This window comes from Rhynchophorus ferrugineus, unplaced genomic scaffold (genome assembly GCF_030347505.1).
Source record: "Rhynchophorus ferrugineus isolate W39M unplaced genomic scaffold, kcgeb_rfMv2 rfM1, whole genome shotgun sequence".
NCBI classification, from domain to species: domain Eukaryota; kingdom Metazoa; phylum Arthropoda; class Insecta; order Coleoptera; family Curculionidae; genus Rhynchophorus; species Rhynchophorus ferrugineus.
The window spans coordinates 47193061-47214028 of record NW_027472580.1 but is presented as its reverse complement, the minus strand read 5'-3'; the positions used below and the strand labels follow the sequence as shown (position 1 = coordinate 47214028).

General features: G+C 31.0%; 1 protein-coding gene across 2 annotated transcripts; it reads left to right on the top strand.

The window, feature by feature from the left end:
* The first annotated feature begins 597 nt into the window (after positions 1 to 597).
* Positions 598 to 3186, top strand: LOC143197787 (galectin-7). 2 transcript variants are annotated; one of them, XM_076406540.1, is made up of 5 exons: positions 598 to 929; positions 1085 to 1164; positions 1224 to 1348; positions 1405 to 1531; positions 1584 to 1733. In XM_076406540.1, exons 1-5 carry the CDS (start codon positions 844 to 846, stop codon positions 1631 to 1633), a joined length of 468 nt encoding a protein of 155 aa, XP_076262655.1. In that variant the 5' UTR covers positions 598 to 843; the 3' UTR covers positions 1634 to 1733. The 2 variants fall into 2 exon arrangements, with proteins under 2 accessions (XP_076262655.1, XP_076262664.1); XM_076406549.1 differs by lacking the exon at positions 1584 to 1733 and adding an exon at positions 3084 to 3186 and having other exon boundaries at positions 770 to 929.
* The last annotated feature ends 17782 nt before the right edge of the window (positions 3187 to 20968 follow it).

Sequence of the window (20968 nt, the reverse complement as noted above, 5' to 3'; positions counted from 1 at the left end):
ACCAATGTACAGCAGCATTTAAGAAATATATTTTTCAATATTATTTATCAATGTGATAATATATAATATTGATAAAGTACTTTAAACTGGATTTATGTTACTTTAACAGCTAATATATTTCATTATTTTTGATTCGCTTTGTCGATTCTCGAAGTCTCTTGATGTTTGTTAAGTCTTTTCTATGCTGAAAATCTTTTCATTAAAGTTTTAACGAATAATAAGTTTTAAATATTCCTGATTAACTTAACTATAAATAGAATTGATATTTTATTTAAAAACTGTGCGATCCAAAATAGTTAAGATTACATACATATTAGGTTTAGTGCATTTGACTGAAATGTTAATTAGTAATATATTTTATTCGACTAGTTCAATTACTTTGCGACTATGGACTCTTTCGACTCTCTTCAATAGATAGTTTCCAACACTAGTCCAGCTTATATTTATTCGAATATATATAAATATAAGTATGAGTGTACATTTATTCAAAAAATATACATTGACGTATTTATATATGTAGTACTTGAGAGATAAGGAAATATATATATCTATGAAATTCGTTTTAATTAAATACGGGGTCCCGAAGCGATTTATTGTACATCAATATGTGTATTTAAAACTTTTATATTATATATTTGAAATAGCTTCAAAACAATCTGTTATAGTAATTAGCTGATCTAATTTCCTTTAAGTGACAAATAAATGTATCAGGTTATCTTATTAATATGCCATTGATATATTATCAATTGAAGGCGATAAGATAGAAAGCTAAATATAAATAACACCAGATGACAACAGCAACAATTTCATTAGTGGTTTTCATCAAGTTGTACTTTATCTACTATGGCTCATCTGTCGCCCATTCCCGGTGGTCTCCGACCAGGCCTTTCAATTCGCGTTCGAGGACAAGCTATTCCTGCAGGAGATAGGTAATTTATTTAAAAAATGTATTTTATATATGATATATCGTATATGTTATTATTGCTGAGACGGCTCGAATATATTTTAATTTCCTTCTCAACGTTTTTTGATTTTATCCATTTGTTAATTAAATTTTCAATTAATACCTTAAAATTTTCCACAGATTTGCCATAAATCTACAAAGTGGTCCTGCTTCAGACAGTGCAACTATTGCATTACATTTCTCTGTTAGATTAAATCAAGGTACTAAGGTGACTAAATCAAGAAAAAGAAACGCTTTTAATTTATTTTCGTTATTTCAGGCTACGTTGCTCGAAATTCCAAAAGACACGGAACCTGGGAACAAGAAATCGGTGATGGTCCTTTACTAATTCACAAAGGACAACCATTCGATATCCTTATTAGAGTAGATCCTGACAGATATGTTGTAAGTATTTATTTTTATCCAGTTTGTTTTATCGAATATTAATACATTATCTGCAGGTTGAAATAAATGGTCAATTTTTCTGTGACTTCCCTCACCGAATTCCATTCACAACAGTAGATCACATTCAAGTTAATGGAGATGTCCGCGTCAGTGGAGTTACCTTTGAGACTAGAGCACATGGAGGTAAGTTGAATTATGTATGTTAAAACATAATTTACAAAATATAAATTTTCAGTTGGAGCAGGATTCCATAACGTCACTCACACTACCTACAGAAATTTCTAAGAACTAAAATTTATATCGATTCCTTATATTCTTCTAACAGATTTATATATATACTTTTGCATGTTTTACACTTGAGTAATAAAAAGACATTCTTGAATAATTTGTTTCTTTCATAGTCATTACTTAACGGTTTGTTTTGGTATCAGCAATTATATTTATATTTCAAAAATATATATTTGGTTTTAATTACATTTCATTGTAATTATTCTTGATTAAATTACGGAAACAGCATCCTGAGTTTAAAAAGTCATGAAGTGAATATGAAAAAAAAAACAGCATCAGTCGGTAAAACAGTTTCTTTTTGTACTTTTCAGTCCTCTGTATCTAATATTGTAGTTTTGAGCTGACCTTATGTTGTTTATTATGGTAAAAAAGTGCGTAAGAAAATAGGATGTTATCAATAAGCTACATGCTACACAGTATACACAATATTGATGTATCCATGATGTAATACGACCCTGAGTATCCGGCCATATATTTGAAAACTACCTGATTGGTGATCGAGTGAGACGAGTTGATTTGTTTTCCAATAGACCCTCAGTTTATCTTTGTACCTCCATTCAACAAGTCGCCTCTTCTTCCCGAAAATGAAACTGTTTTTTAAATGTAAAATAATAGTTTCTTTTCTATTTCAAACCCTTTCACATTTTATAAATGGCTCAGTCGGTAGAATTCCGGGGAAATCATAAGGCTTTTAAATTCATTCAATTAACCGGAATAAACTTAGTTAGCAAACAAAAGAAGGCAGGTTGAGGTTGGATTGGCAGTCGTTCCACAGTTCGTTTCATTCAAAACGTTTCTTGGTTTAGTTAAGTGGATTCTCGGCAAAAGTTATATTGAAGGTGCTCAACGAGCCTTAGCCATAAACTATTCCAAATAAGAATTACTGAAGCTTTGATAAACATTCCTAGTCGATGAATTCCCAGCATATATATCGCAGTTCAAGTTGTAAAGCCATCAAAAGCGGACTGAAGTTGCTATGAATTAACATAGTCTACTGGAATTTCGACAGGAGTTTACAATTCAGTGTGAACGGCCAACCAAAGGAAGATTACAGCTCCGTCTCCTAGCCGTACACTATCGGAATATGGAGTCATTAAAATTAGAAAACTTCCGTAGAGGGGTACAATGGAAATTTGAGTGGAAACAGTGCCATTTCGACGATTTTCAAAGGCAAATTGACGGGTAACTTTTCATGACAAGTATAAGCTGTCTGATGGAATGACGACCACGTACATTCCTGTGGTTGTTTCTGTAGAAGGGGGAGGGGGCTTTGTAAGTTCCTGTATATCCGGTCAACTGTTTTAAAACTACCTGAGTAGTGAACAGTAGATCACATTCAAGTTAATGGAGATGTCCGCGTCAGTGGAGTAACCTTTTAGACTAGAGCACATGGACGTAGGTTGAATTATGTATGTTAAAGCATATTTTACCAAATATAAATTTTCAGCTGGAGCAGGATTCCATAACGTCACTCACACTACCTACAGAAATTTCTAAGAACAAATTTATATCGATTCCTTATATTCTTCTACCAGATACACACACATACACACACACACACACACACACATATATATATATATATATACTTTTATATATATATATATTTATATATATATATATATATATATATATATATACTTTTATATATATATATTTATATATATATATATATATATATATATATATATATATATATATACTTTTATATATATATATATTTATATATATATATATATATATATATATATATATATATATATATATATATATACTTTTATATATATATATATTTATATATATATATATATATATATATATATATATATATACTTTTATATTTATATATATATATATATATATATATATATATATATATATACATATACTTTTATATGTTTCACCCTTGAGTAATTAAAAGACATTCTTGAAAAACTTGTTTCTTTTATAGTCATTATATAACGGTTTGTTTTGTTATCAGCAATTATATTTATATTTCAAAAATATATATTTCGTTTTAATGTTCGGTATATGTTTCGTCTTCTGTATCTAATATTGTAGTTTTGAGCTGACCTTATCTTGTTTATTACGGTAAATAAGTGTGTGAGATAATAGGATGTTATCAATAAGCTACATGCCACACAGTATACACAATATTGATGTATCCGTGATGTAATACGACCCTGAGTAGCTCAGTTTAGCTTTGTATCGCCATTCAACAAGTCGCCTCTTCTTCCCGAAAATAAAACTGTTTTTTAAATGTAAAATAATAGTTTCTTTTCAATTTCAAACCCTTTCACATTTTATAACTGGCGCAGTCGGTAGAATTCCGGGGAAATCATAAGGCTTTTGAATTCATTCAATTAACCGGAATAAACTTAGTTAGCAAACAAAAGAAGGCAGGTTGAGGTTGGATTGGCAGTCGTTCCACAGTTCGTTTCATTCAAAATGTTTCTTGGTTTAGTTAAGTGGATTGCCGGCAAAAGGTATATTGAAGGTGCTCAACGAGCCTTAGCCATAAACTATTCCAAATAAGAATTACTGAAGCTTTGATAAACATTCCTAGTCGATGAATTCCCAGCATATATATCGCAGTTCAAGTTGTAAAGCCATCAAAAGCGGACTGAAGTTGCTATGAATTAACATAGTCTACTGGAATTTCGACAGGAGTTTACAATTCAGTGTGAACGGCCAATCAAAGGAAGATTACAGCTCCGTCTCCTCTCCAGGAGTCATTAAAATTAGGAAACTTCCGTAGAGGGGTACAATGGAAATTTGAGTGGAAACAGTGCCATTTCGACGATTTTCAAAGGCAAATTGGGTAAATTTTTATGACAAGTATAAGCTGTCTGATGGAATGACGACCACGTACATCGCTGTGGTCGTTTCTGTAGAAGGGGGGGGGGGGTTTGTAAGTTCCTGTATATCCGGCCAACTGTTTTAAAACTACCTGAATAGTGAACAGTAGATCACATTCAAGTTAATGGAGATGTCCGCGTCAGTGGAGTAACCTTTTAGAATAGAGCACATGGACGTAGATTGAATTATGTATGTTAAAGCATATTTTACAAAATATAAATTTTCAGCTGGAGCAGGATTCCATAACGTCACTCACACTACCTACAGAAATTTCTAAGAACAAATGTGAAATTTCAAACAAACAAATGTGTAATATATATATATATATATATATATATATATATATATATATATATATATATATATATATATATATATATATATATATATATATCGCAGCATATATATCGCAGATCAAGTTGTAAGGCCATCAAAAGCGGACTGAAGTTGCTATGAATTAACATAGTCTACTGGAATTTTGACAGGAGTTTGCAATTCAGTGGGAACGGCCAGCAAAGGAAGATTACAGGTCCGTCTCTTAGCCGTAGACTATCGGAATATGGAGTCATTAAAATTAGGAAGCTTCCGTAGAGGGGTACAATGGAAATTTGAGTGGAAACAGTGTCATTTCGACGATTTTAAAAGGCAAATTGACCGATAACTTTTTATGACAACTATAAGCTGTCTGATGTAAAGACGACCACGTACATCCCTGTGGTCGTTTCTGTAGAAGGGGGGGAATATGTAAGACCCTGTCTATCCGGCTGTTTTCAAAGTACCTGAATAGTGAACGAATCAAACGGTTTGGTCTATTTTCTAATAGACTCTCAGTGATGCTTTGTATTGCCGTTTAAAAAGTCGCCTCTTTTTTCACAAACTCTTTCCCATTTTTAACTTCCTTGTAGCTTTGATTCTCGACTGAGTGCTATTTCATTCTAGAATGAAGTTTAATATGACAGAATTTGAAATTGGAAATTGTAAAGTAATTATATTAGCATTATTTTTAGTGTTGGGATCTATCGACCGAAATTAACTATAGACTGTTTAGTAATTGACTACTTTTTACTATCGACTGTTCCAGCCGATATTTTTGATCCGACTGATTTTACTACTTTTTACCAGTGACTCTTCCAGTCGACTGTTTTCAGTCGCTATTTTTGCTTCGGTTGATTTTGTAACTATTTACTATCGACTATTTTAGTCGTACTTTTATTTACTATTTTTGGTTCTACTTGTTTCATTCGACTGATTTTTTACGTTCTGACTCTGTCGTCCTAGCGGCGACCTTGACAAAAATGTACTCAATTTATGCTTATTTAGATTTATATGTAATATATGTATTTTTATGATTTTTTTGGTAGTTTGCTTGTGAATAACAATATATTGATATTTTTTAAGATTGATAATGTAATAGGGTAAAAAAATTAAAATTGGGAATGATAAATAATAAAATATTTTGACTGTTTTTATGACAATAATAGGTAATATTTCAATTACTATCTCAATTTCTGTTAAAAAATATTTCGACTCAATAATAAATTAAAGCATTTATATTATTTCATTCAGATCATTTTTAAGTATGTCATGGATTAGATTTTTTTCTATGATTAGGAATATGTTTATTTTTTATATAGTATTTATGGTTATTCTACATCTTTTGTTTTTGTTTAACTTCTATTGTATTGTTTATATTTATTACAGTATATTATTTAAAAATAGCAATTCACATATTGAGATATAGAATAAAACATTTGTGGAGTATTATTCCATTCCATAGAGAAATTCCATTTCTCTTTACAGATGCACAGAATATTCAAATATAAAAGTAATTATACTTCCTGTAAAATTAAATTATAAATTGCATGCTATTGTATTATCATTATAATAGTACTCAACAATTATTTTTTTCCTATTCTTTTTAAAATTAGTTCGTGAAGGAATTTATACATCTCCATCTGGCTTATACTACCGTTGGTAAATACAACCACATATAAAATTAACTGCCCTAAGAAATTATCTCCCTTCTATCCTCTCTCACAATTTGTACACGAAAAGATTCATACATCTTCGTCTGACATCACGAATTGAAAAGAAAACAGTCGATGCACGATATTTGACTGATAATAGTAATTACTATATTCAGTCGCTAGTTTTTTGACTATCGAGTGTTTCGACTATTTTGCGACTATCGACTGTTTTCAATCGATAGTTCCCAACGCTAATTATTTTTAATATTTTTTTAATAAAATATCTTCTTTTACCTTCCTACCATAAAATGCCTTTTCTGTAATCACAGCTGATCATTTTAGACAACATTGTCTTGTTGGATAAAGTAGTAATGATGAATAGCTTTGATGTCTGTATATTTTGCATTCGTTTATGTTTTAAGATAACAAATGTTATACAATACTTTTAATATAGTACATTTTTCGATCTTGTTTGTGTCATTGCTACTTTATGATAAGATAACTCGTTTATAACAATTTATTTTCTTGGTATTACTCGTCTAAATATAAACTTTACAGATACTACTAAGAACACTCTACATAAGCACCTTATACTAAAGTTTAAATCCTTCACTATACGTAATAATTAATGATGTGTATTATAGATTTACAAATTGATATTATGAACAATCGTTAAATAATATGGAGTGAATATTACAGATTGGGAAATAGTAATACTGGCTTCTGCCGTGTTTTAAACCGAATTTATTTAAATAAATTTCAAGCACAAATCACTAATAACTATAGCGGTCTGATAGGTGCTATTTATGCACTGTTCTGGTAATGATTTCGTCGTCATTCAGAAATTTCTTCAGATTAATTGAAACAGGATAAATGGTGTTCAAATGAAGCATTCACATTCCTTAGTTCAATCGCATTAGTTGTTGACTGTAGGTAAACAGTTGCTTTACAAATCTACCAAATTTTTTAAGACTAAATTTGCAAATAAAACTGTTGTCAATTCGGGCTTCCATGTACAAGGCTTCTACGATGTTTTTATCACAATATCAGACGCGTTCGATTTTTTAGAGTTCGCAATCATTCGTTTTAGTATCCGATTTTATATCCGATCGATTTCGTTAGCCCTTGGCAGTTACTGAATGTTCTTTCTAACCTTCAATGTTCTCTATAACGAAACTCTCTTCATTATGCTCCGATTCGTTCGAATGTATTCGTTCTTTTTATCTACTGGCTCCAGCGAAGGACTCTACTTGGACCTGAAATGTTCAGGAATGAAAAATAGCAAACTAAGTTTGATACCGGCTTTCGCTTTAATATTCGTTACCAATCATTAAAACTGACAGTCAGAAAAACGTACGTAGACCTGCTAAGCACTGTTACTGTAAATATCCCTCCAAACTTGAATTCCTTTATATTATTTTTCTATATATGAATCTGGTCGAGGTAATTAAGGTTATTTAATCTCTTGATGCTAGTTATTGCATACGATCGTATGATATATTGGAGCTAATGAAAGTTAACTATGAGAATGATATTAAAAATACACTTGCATGGATGCTATCTCGTTATTGTAAAAAGAACATATATTAAGTTTTTGAAGTTTCGGTACAATATACGATATTTTACATTCATCGATTCGAATTTAATGTTTCGCATATTTCTAGACTAAATGTGTAAATAATCTGAGCCATATTATATGATTTAGTTTTTCTTTATGTATATTTTCATGTAACATACGAAAACAATTATTTGTACTATAAATTGTTTATTACATATGTGCTAATATTTAAAAAATACATAACAAAACGAAAAAAATGGAAATCTAAAAATTACAGAATGATTGGCACGATTTCGAACTTTCTAGGTATCTGAAACTAAAAAAATAGAACATTTTTGAATCTAAAGAAATGCTGCTTTCATTAAAAAGTTCAATGATTATTTTTGCCAAATCGAATTTTTGCTCTTCGAAAAACGAGAACTATTTCCAATTTTTTTGAGAGTTCCAAATTTTTTGGAAATAATATAAATCCGAATTTTGTTATAGCTTAACTTTCTTACAGTAAAAGAATCTGTAGAAAAAACATACACCAAATTTCAAGAAAAATGGCTCAGTCAAACTTAAAATATCCTGCCGTTCAGTGATACTAAAATACCCCCTTAAATAGCCAAACTAGAAGTTTACCATCCATCATCCATCATCCATACAGCGTTGTAACGAAGTTTTTGATGACAAATCATCAAAAGGGCGCGCCAAGGAGAAATTTCCAAAAATGATTTTAATTTAAACAAAATGTAAGTACTACTTAACATTTGAATGAAACTGAAATTTGAAATTCATTAACCCATTAATACAAATTCAAATGTGAATATAATTAAATTTGTATACGTTAAGATTGTTAAAGAGTTTTTAATGGACCAACGGCCATTGTTGGCCGCGTTAGAAATTTTATATTTAGAAAATTTATTTTTAGGACATAGAGTACAGCTCTTGGGAAATTTTTTATGAGTCTTAGCTATTACACATAAAATATTTCCTGGATTAACGAGTATTTACTGGGAATATTTGCAAATCCGTTGGTTAGGTACGGTTCGTGGAAAATATAATATTCTCTCAAGGTGGGGTTGTATATCCGCGATATTATGATGCAGCTAGAGAGCATCGCATGATTACTCACGTACAAGAGGTCCAGTTGAAAAAATCTAGAAAACCATCGCCTTGGTTCACTTCAGCTAGTACTTTATTATTTACATCTTAGTATAGTTGAAATTGTCACCTGTGAGCAATCAAAGGAAATTGAAGTGAGCGCCAGTCTATGAATCGCTGGTGCTAACACTAAACAAATAAAAGGGCTCCAAATGTAGTTCGCTACGAAAGCTCTCGAAAAAGTTCTCCAACGACGAAGAGAGAACAAGCTAGTTTTTTTTATCTAACAAAGACATTAAATATAATGTAAGTGAATCATATCATCTTCATTCAATATTAATGAAAATTGTTCTATTTTTACAACATTTAATTTGAGAACATTGTAGTCATATTGCCCTTTGAAGTTCTAATAACTTTTTGAATTCACAAAACGAAGGTACACTTACTGGTATATTATTGATATAAAATATGATTAAGACATTTATTTGAATTAAGCGTTGTAAAGTAAATAATGTTGACAACTAATAAAAAATAAAAATATATCGCCATCATACTACATGTAGAATATGTAGTATATGTAGAATTTCTCATTGAAATTTTATTCATTTTTGTAATACCGAAAAATAAGGAACACTTAATTATTACTTTTCACAATTTAAAGCTGTTGAGTATGGGTTAGTCAATTAATTGTATAAAATTATACTGATATTTACTATATATAAAGTAATATAGAGCATCACAAATTCACTAATGAATTAAAATAGATTCCTAGCATCGATAAATAGCATTTAGATAACATAATATAATAATATAAAAATATATGTAACAATAATTGTTTGCTTGTAATGACTTACTTATATACTTAGTTCATTTCTTTATATATATTATCTGTCTGGTTCTTGTAAGTTAAAATCACAAATTAGTCTATTTCAAAGGAATCTATCGAGAAACGAAGATTCTAGTGTGGACTGAACAACTTTTGCTGTTACCATTATAGAACTGTAGTCATATTTTCCTTTCGATTCTTCTTTAAGATTTTTTGGCCGTCAGATCATTTATATACATCAACAGTATGAAATATTTACACTTAGGAATTATATCTTCGTTAATCAATGCTCTTTCATATTTAGGTCTGTAAATATTCGATCTGATATACAAAGAAAAATCCGTCCTCTACTTGTGCAGCAGCCCATAACTGATTTCCTTAAATTGATCACGCAATTTAATTTATAATTTTAATTTAGCAAGATCCTTTGGATACTTTAAAAATTACGGAATAATGGCAAATCTCATTAAAATTGTAGACAAAAATGTAGAAAAATACAAATATAACCTGTGATTGAGAGCTCATAATATTAAGATGATAACCTAAGGTGTCTTTAGCTGAAAATTTCAGGCCAAAATGGAGGAGCCGAAGAATCACTTGTGTCCGCTGTCATATCTCCGGCCCTCCGACCATCCTACTAAGACACACAGCGAGAATGTGGTTAGGAATACGCCTATTCAATTTCCCATTCTATGTTTCTATGTTTTCAGGTTATGACAATCAGCCAAATTCAGATTTTAACATATAATAAATTAATATTTTCTATTAATCGTTTCTAATAGCAAATTTAGCAAAATTATAATTGGAGGAAGTACTGTGACGAAAAATTGTAAGCTATAAATATGGTTTTATTTATAGTGGTATCACTAATTGAAAATAACGTTATACTTAATTATCACTTACAGATAAATCAATTGTTTCATAAGCATATTAAATGATAAAACATGAATCATAAGCTCTAAAAAATAGAATTAACCTTCTTTAAATGACATCCGAATCCTATAATTATCATTTAAAGAAAATCAATTATTAAAAAATCTTGGAATAATTAGCTGTCAGACGTCGACACTAACTAACTGGGGTTAGTGGACACTTATCGCTCGACTATAATAAATTAAATCGGAAAAAAGAAGGAGTGTGGTAAAAATATAATTGGAAAATTCAATGACGGCTTGTCTAGTGGCTTATGGTCACGAAAATCACGGATAAATTTCAGGGCGCGCTGGATTTACGCCTCATGTAATACTAATTCACGCTGGGGGACATCGCATTCATTATAAAGTGGACGCGCGCAGATTTATTAAAGTTTGTTCTTATCTTACATAAAAAATTACCTCTGTATACAACTACACAAATTGTCAACATTTTATATTCAATTATAACGGTTGAAACTGTTCCGATATATTGGTTAAACATATAGATTTAAGGCATTTCTCAAGACTTATTTAGGGAAAATGGTAAAATATTATTAAAACTACTTGTTGAAACTGTTTTTTGTTAAATGCTAATGCTTTTTTATTGTATAATATATTAATTTATATATCCGAAAATGTGCCTTTTTGTGTATCTTAATTACCTAAGTTTTAAAATAACGTATTATATGCAAGGATACATTATGCCACATCTCCGGATTTGGTGCATGCGTATATCGACTCCATCTAATTTTAAAACAGAGAATAATTCGAGTTTGGCGCATGCGTATATACAGCTTTATTTACTTACTTTTATCGTGATTATTAGATTTAATGTCGAATTTATTAAGCAGGTAAATAGTTTCAGGAAGTAAATAAAAATGGTAAAATTTTGGAAGTAACATATTTTATTTAGAAAGGTATTGAATAAAACGAAATAATAAAAATAGAATTAATATTTGTCTAGCTATTCCATTTTTATAAAAACATCATATTAGGCATCATCATTGTTTTTTCTAGTTTATCACAAATTTGATAAATAATTGATTTAATGTTGAAACTCTATATAGGGAAGGAAACATATATTGAATAATTTTTGAAATAACAATTTTAAAATAAAAATTTTATTTAAAAATTATTGAATAAAATGAAATAATAAAATTAATTTCTATACGCTTTACTATATTTATAAAAACACACATATTTAAATTAATTTACATATTTGAACAATTGACAAGAACTCCAAGAACAATATAAATAATCATTACCATATAAAAGACCAAAATCGTTTAGGTCAAACACAGCCAATATGGTTAAAATTAAACGAACAAGCCACAACTATATAGGAAAGCAGTAAAATTTTCATAAAAATCTACAAATATTATCGCTACTATTCTTGATCCATATACTCCATTAATGAATACTTCGGGCTATATTCGAGCACTGTTCTTTTAGCTTAGATTCTATGATTTCTATGATTCTCTGAATTTTATATTCTTCGAGTTTTACCCTCAACAAATTCTAGCTACATCTTAACTATAAAAGAATATTTAAATCATTACTAACATATATTATGTTTAAAACAAATATCTAATTATTACCAGTTACTACAGTTGGTGCTAGTATTCTTGATGAACAAACCTCATTAATGACTTGACTACTTTCAACACAACAAGAATAATTTTTTTCTTTGTGCTTGTTATCATTAAATTTTGGCATATATTGATACCTATTCCAGATCGTTGAATTATTATAAATTTGGCAGCTGAAATTCCTACTATAAATAAAATTTATGCTCTTTGGATTTTATAACCTTTAAAAATTTAACCTTACATTCTGCACTTACCGTTGTTCTTCCATATTTAAAAGCCATTTTATGTTAGATCACCAAGAATAACACTATTAACACTAATAACACAGAATAATATCTAATTTTCACCACCCATTCTTTATACAGACTGTCAATCACATTTCAATAATCATTATTCAAACATTTACCAGCAATGTCTCTTGAAACTATACGCCATAATTCCTCATCATTTTATGCCACTTTATATCATTTTATAATCCTTTATTCTTATATAATTTCATCACTTAAATATCTGCAAAAATAAGTAAGTTGTTATATATAAATCACTGAAAAATAAATACATCTTTGAACATTAATTTACGCAAATAAGAAAGAAAATCCTTTAATTTAATTCAACATGTATTCTCTGTATATTTCAAGGCTAGTGTTGGCCATGGATGCTTGCAATCTTCCAGGCTTTATATGAATTTCGTGTTGAAAACATTTCTCTTATTTTGAACCGATTTAAGAACCGACCCCATTTTAGGCTTTATCGTAAGTGCTGTTAAACCGGGTATGAGTCATCTATGACGTGTTTTGGGGCACTAAATACCAATAATCTACGGCTAACTAAATGAGCTACTGCAATATGCCTTTGGTGGTCATGGGCCTTGAAATCCAAGCTTCTATACAAATTCTGCCTTTGGTACAATACAGTCTAAACTGCAATGCTTGTCGCTGGAATAGGACTGGGTTTATTTTTCATGGCGTATATGTTCCTAATTCAAATAGTTTTTGGCTAGAGGACTCTAACCACCTTCGACCTATCTCTAGTGACCTTACACTTTTAGTTGTGATACATTGGCCCCACGTTCACTTAGCAACGTGAAACAATGCTTGGAGTAACTTCGAACGAACGCTAATCCAACCCCAACTTAGCTACTTTTTCAATAATCAAGTTGATTCTGGTTAATTCAATGAATTTAAAACACAGTAGCCTTTGTAATCGCTTCGGAACCCTATCGACTGAGTCAGCTATGAGATGTGTTGGATTTAAAACAAAAACTTTTATTTTACTTTAAACTTATTTTACTATTAGCTACTTATTTTATACAGGTTCAATTTTTTGTCAATATATCGATATTTTTGACCGGCATTTTTTTTACCGGTATATCGTTATTTTAGTTAGCCGATATTTTCCGGTATTTAAAAAAAAGACTAAAGATTTTATTCATATTTTTAAAACTTTTAAAGGTCTATTAATTATGTTTAATAAACCTTTAAAATTGGCCCTTAATTTTAAAGATTAATTAATAATATGGATACTTTGTTTACAAAATATCGATATTTTGTTAGTCGGATATATCACTATAACTTAAAAATATAGATATATATTGAAATATTAATTATTTTTCTCTACGACCGATATCCCTAAATGTTGTAAACGAGATCTTTATAAGTTAAATATATCATAGGTCCGATCCGATCAGCAAAAAACAGACCGAGTTCTTAATCAACTGCAAAATTAATCGAGTTATATAAAAATACAGTTAAATTAGTTAAATAAAAATAAAATATATTTGATAAAAAATCTAATTATTAACTATTCTAATGAACTGTTAACGTTTCACACAAAATGATTTCATTTAAACTCTGCTGAAATTAGTTGTAGTCGTTGTTTATAAGAAAATAAGCAAATAAAAATGCTGACTGAAGAAGAATTGAAAAAATTAACTGATCAACATTTTAAATTTTTAAACACATCAAAATTATTGTGAGTTAATGTACCAATAATAGCAAAAGGTTTAAAACATTGGAAACGAAACGAAGAACGGTAAACCAAAGGTCCCGTCATTTATCAATTTGTAGCCTGTTCCTATAATAAGAAAAGTAAATAATGCTACGACTAAAATGCTTTGCTCGTCGCAGAGTCGCAGTGATTAAGGCGATAGGACGATGTCGAGGGTTTCAATATTGCTAAAGCATGGTTGTTTGTCATTTCTAATTATATTTGCCATTTCTAATCAAGAATTTCTAATTATAATTGTTCTTAGATAAGAGTGTATATTCAATAAGGATAACAATCCTTGTCACGCCAGTAACCAGGTTGGGTAAGACCGGATCTTGTGGGATGGTCTTTGAGTTGGTGTCTCGTCAGTCAGTAGACGTAATACCGATGACTATGATTCGAAGCCTAAGTTAAACAACAGGTCTACATCAGATAAACCATTAAATGACAAACAAAAATAATTTAAATTATAATAAAAAGTGCTTTCTTATGAGTATGCCTGAATTCTTTAGTTTAATAAAATTTAAGAGTTCATAAAGGCAAAATATATTTTAAAATTGCAAAAATATATACTATTTTATATAATAAACAATATACATAATATTTATAAATACACAAAAACTCCTTTGTTTTACTTCTGGAATTCAAAACCGTTTTCGGCTAAAGAATTTCTCTGCTCGCGCAGTAAAACATTCGAAACCTCATTTATATCTATAATTATCTTACCACCCCAACTAAATCCATCAATCTGCGAAAGATTTTTTATATTTTTTATCTCGGCTTCCCTAAATTACACCCAAATAAAAAAAACTCCTAAATAGAAATAAATAAAAAAACACATATGTTCTAAACCATTTAGCCCGCATTCCGATCTGCCCCAAACAAGTCGTATGATTTATATACCGAAACGCGCTAATGAAAAAAGTCCAGTTCCTGCATAAAAGTGCCATAAATTTCCTGGATGGCCATAAATTCGTTAAGAAACGCCAGCGTTGCCGGGCTTCGATTAACCGCAACAATTTTAGTTTAGTTTAGGGCTAGTCTTGTAGTTGGCGAGGATATGCTATTCGATCGTTTGTTTTATGTTTTGTTTAGCCAGTTTTTCGGTTTTGGGAGTTATTGATCGGCAGAAATATTTGTATGTTCGCTCGTTTTCACAAACTACATTTGCACTAGTTCAAAAGTAATAATTTAATTATTATTATGTACCTGTTCAAAGTGGGTCCTCCGTCACATACAATTTAGGTTTAGCTAAATGTCATTCCTTCAAGCTACCTTTTGGTATTTACAAATAAATTATCGCCTGGACCAAAATCGAATAAGTATGAGTCAACCAAGGTCATGGTTGACACTTCAATATGATTTTCAAAATAGTTCAATATACTTAGTATTTAATAACTAAAATAATCAATGAATTAATTAAAGCTCTTATTACAATATCTCAATATTATATCGAAATAATCATGTTGGTTTGGCAGAAATCCAATCATCATCACATTATTTCAATATTTTGAAACTATGTGACTGTCAAACCATGGTGTTTTGATATGAACAAATAGTAATCCGGAGGCGCGATGTCTGACGAATGCATTGGCAGCGGCAAAAATCTTCACATATGAGCAGCAAAAGCGTATCCGCATAATGAATGTCGGAAATGTATCTTATAATGATCCATGATTAGTACCTGTATACACTGAATAATTCGAGTATACGAAATGGAAAACGGTTATTTTTTCTAAAGAATTATCAGGACCATCGAATTTGGGTTGATTCATTCAACACACATGTGAACCTAGCTATAATGTCAAAACCATAAATTGATGTATTGATTGACCATATACATCAATTCGGCTCCCGATTATTGCCTATTACAGTGGTAAATCAGGCGTCGTATTTCTTAATACCAAATCTATCTTTTACATGTTAAAACTTTTGTTTCTGTCAGATAGATGTGCAGTAGTCTCGTGCAAAAAGCGTATTGGGCCTTATTGATTGCCTTATAAAGGCAATCGTATCCGATTGGAGCCGAATTAGCAAACCATCAGTGCTTGTTGCGTATTTGAATATGTCGCTAAAAACTCAACCTGATCCTCTTTTTAGGGCTGAAATTGGCTTGTTGCGTTCCCTCCTTGTCCACTTTCTCCTTGGACCTTCACTACCCTCTTCATAAACATATAAATAACATATACATATATCATAAACATATCAAAGAGAACATTGTCCTTACCTTATTCGATCCGTGAACTTCTCCACTCTTACCCCGGCCGCAAACATATATATACCGATGGTTTCAGATTTCGCTGCGGGTTTGGCAATGTATTTGTGGCGGACAAACGGGCATTCCGTTTCAAGCTCCCTGAACAGAGTTCAATATTGACCACTGAAGTCTTCGCGATATTCAATGCCTTATCCTATATCACAACACGATCCTTAAAAAATGGCTAACCCTGACCGAATCCCGAAAGGCCCTCGAATGTTTCCTGAAAGAGAAGTTCAACTATCCCCTGGTCACTGACTCACTGTCAATCATCCGTACCCTCTATCTGAACGGTATCAGGACAAGTTTCCTGTGGATCACTTCTCATGTTGGTATACGGCGAAAGGAGCGCGCCGACAGTGCGGCTAAATCGGCAGCCTGCTCTCCCCTCCGCATCACGGATATTTGTGATCATACTGACCTTATTCTATTGGTTTATTGTTTCACAAATAAAGAGGTATAACGTCGTTAGACCTAGGAGGCTAACCACAACGGGCTGCTTTGAGGTTAAAGCTGATATTCCTTCCTCTCTTCGCGTTTCTTCCCTTTGTTACCATGCCGTAGCATTGAATTGACTGAGATTAGGCCACTGTCGGTTCTAGAACGATTATTTGATGACTTTGAGTCCGCCTGCTCACTGTGAGTTTTGTCACCATGTCCCTATAGTCTACCACATACTGAGCGACTTTCCACGGCTCATCCAGATTAGAACTAAGAATGGGCTGCTAAATTTTAGAAATGCCTTAACAGGCAACAAAATACAGACAAACTCCTCGGACTCCTACAAGAAATTGATTTTTTTCATAGAATCTAGCCTATGCTAAGTTTAGCGTTGTTACTGACCAAATAAACATTACCACTTCGGTATGGGTGCTGATGTGTGCTATCTGTATATAATCTCTACTTCGTTATGGTTGGGTTTGTAGTCCTGTATTTGTGTTCATTTTTAAATTGTATATAAACTATTTATACTTTTAGCCCCCCTGTTTGTGCTATTAATTTTATTTATGTATACATCTAGTATTTTATATATACACATTATGTCTGTCCCTGTACTCTTTATAGCATCACCGTATTATTACAAATATTATCATTATTAAATTAGCTATGCTTAAAATATTATTTCACCAACTTTGGGTAGTGATTAGTTTTTTTGATATTTGAGAACCTGGGGTGATTTTTACACAATGTGGTATGTGTCAAACCAAAACAGACGTTTAGATATAAAATGTTAAACTTTAAATTTAAAGGCCTTGATATATTATAACAAAATTGTGATATCAGAAATGACATGAATTAATTAATAAAAAAATAATTAATACATCTGCAAAATATTTTGAAGGATATGAAGAAGTTTTAATATAATGACATACCATTTTCAATTTATTTCGGTGATATGATATTATTAGGTAATATGCGATAGCTATTGTCCATTTTATTATCCCATTTTTTTATCTATCAGGCAATTTATGGAGTCCATGTCTAAATGTCATAAAAGTTTCTTCATAAGAAATGAAGCATTAGACAGACATGTCACGACTTATATGTCGGAACAAACAGTAATCGGAAGGAGTAGTGTTTGGAGAATACGACGGATGGGGTAGCACTTCCCATTTTAACGTTTCCAAGTATATTGTCATCGGTGCTGTATATGGTCGAGCGTTGTCATGCTGAAGAATGACATAGTTGTGTTTTTGCTAGTATATAGTATAGTGCTAAGCTTAAACGCAGTTGTAGTCGATAGCAAATCTCGTTGTGAGTTTCATTAGGTTTCATAGCTCAGTTTCGTAGCAACTCATATTATACCACACCAGACTGATCCCACTAATTACCACTAGAATATCAGATTAGAGCCATATATCCTTTGATATCTGGTTGATGTTGATACATGACCGGATGATCGCCCTGATTTTTTTCGCTTTGGATATTGTAATGTATTTTGCAAGCAGCTTCTTACACATGATCAAACGGCTTTCAATATTTGGCTTTAATTTATACGGTATCAGATACCGAAGCTGTTGGATCATTATCATATTCTTTTATTACATATTTACTCCCAACAATGTTGGATATTCTGCTCGCCTTTTGCATGGGTAATCATGGAGGGAGGTCTTCAAATCCTCGTGTTCAAATCCGAGACTTTCTTCAAATACATTTTGTATTTTCTACGCATCGAAAAAGTATTTCGTTCGCTCTTCGACGATACGACACATATCTAAATAGCGAAGCCTATCAGTGAGGCTTACCAGAACGATTATCACAATTGGTTGTAAATACGTCAGAAATAAAATTTTAGGCCAATACGTTGGATTTTAGAAAATTTTGGCAAAAGAAATATTTATAATATTAGAAGTTAAATATGGAACAACAAATAAATGAGTTAGGTGGAAGCAGTTATTCTCAGAACAATATTTTTACAATTCTTTATGAATATCTTAATTATAATTAATAATTTGTCGACATCATCGATGTGAAAAATAATACCCATATTTATCTTTAGTCAAATATGTTCACTTTATTATAATTATTACGTTTATTTATGATATTATATGTTATGTTTATAATTTTCAGTTAATGTTTATTACTCACCTCTTAATATGAACTAATTATCAGCTGAAATTAATTATTTCCCATTATTTTAACTTACATTCATTGTTGGGAATCATTGAGAATCAGTTATCTAAGGTTTCTGAGTAAGATTATCAAAATAAATCCAAGTGATAATCATTTTTAATGTTTGTTTATAAATTTAGACCATGTGCACATTCTGAATTATTTAGTGGTTAGCCTTACTATTAACATGGACTCGTAGATATCGGTTACCGATAACCCTTAATTAACACTGTTTAGGTAAATTAGTAAAATTTACTGGAACTTGAGAGAGGTTTTATCGTTCTATTCACAAACACCACTTCAGCATTAATGTAAATTAATTTGGCTTAGGTATACTTAATATTAAGAACATAAATTGAAAACTGTCAAATATTAGCTTTATTATATAAAAACGATTACACATTTATTTGGGAAAATACTGTTCACTACTATACATATTTGGAGGCAGTTAAAGAATCGATTCTATTTTTAAGATTTTCGAAAAAATTACACTGCTACTAAACCAGACTGTGTTAATCGGAACAGATAATAATGTGAGGGTGCAATATCTAAAGAATACGATAAGTGCAGTAGGATATCCCATTTTAGTGTTTCAAGTTTTTAGCTACATGCCGATAGAAATATAACAAAGATACCTTGACATCTTTTTCTTGATATAGCTGCCGTCTTTATGCATGAATTGCGTTCTCCCGTAATCGGTTCCCCCTGTGTTAGCATCATATTGGTTTCATATATTCACAATAATAGATTCGCGCCATGAATATTTGTATTTGTCGTGGAAACGTGATCGGGGTATCCTCACTAATTTTTATATTTAAAGTTGTGATAGTGAATCAACTATAAATCTCCATTATTTATGTGATGTCACGAAAGCCGCTCAACGTCTATAGGTTTTAATTCACTTGGTACCTTTAACTGTACTCCTGAGAATTTTTGTCTTCTATGCGAAAATCATTTCATTTAAACCTCCGGATCTATCTCCAACAGCTTCATTCAGTTATTATCATTTTTATTATTATTTTAAACACTTTTTATTAATTACAAGATTTAATAGGCATACATTTAATAGAAGCAAAATGCAACATTTTGTTCACATGACTAATTCCAAAATGTACTGCGAAGAGGGAGGGAGTTGCCAATTTTGAAGTGACCAAATACGATTTTGGAGTTGTAAAGTTTATAGATGATTTTGCGAATATTTTAGCAGGTAAGAAAATGCCTTCAAGCCAAAAGAATCAAGTTTAATAATTCAACAAAGGAAAGGATAATTAAGTTGGTTATTTTGTTTTTGAAATATTGTATTAATTTGGCATTGATGAACATATGGAATTTCATATATCAATTTCATATATATTCAAGTATCTCGTTAAGCAGCGTGAATAATGTTTTAGCAGAACTTTTCGGTTTCAAAAAGCTGTCCATATATATCCATATGTTGTGAGTGTTTGGTAGTTAATTAACTATGGAAGGTATGATCATAAAAATCTGATTTTAAATATAACTGCAACATTTCTGTCTTTTTAATACTATTGTAGCGACCTTGAGGCATGTCGAATTTTACATCGTAGAATAACGGTCTACAAAATACCCAGAAATATAATCCCAGATGTTGTACACGGGCGGGGTGCCAGCAGCGCAACTAGAACCCGATAACGAATAGCTGGTGGCTACCCCGAG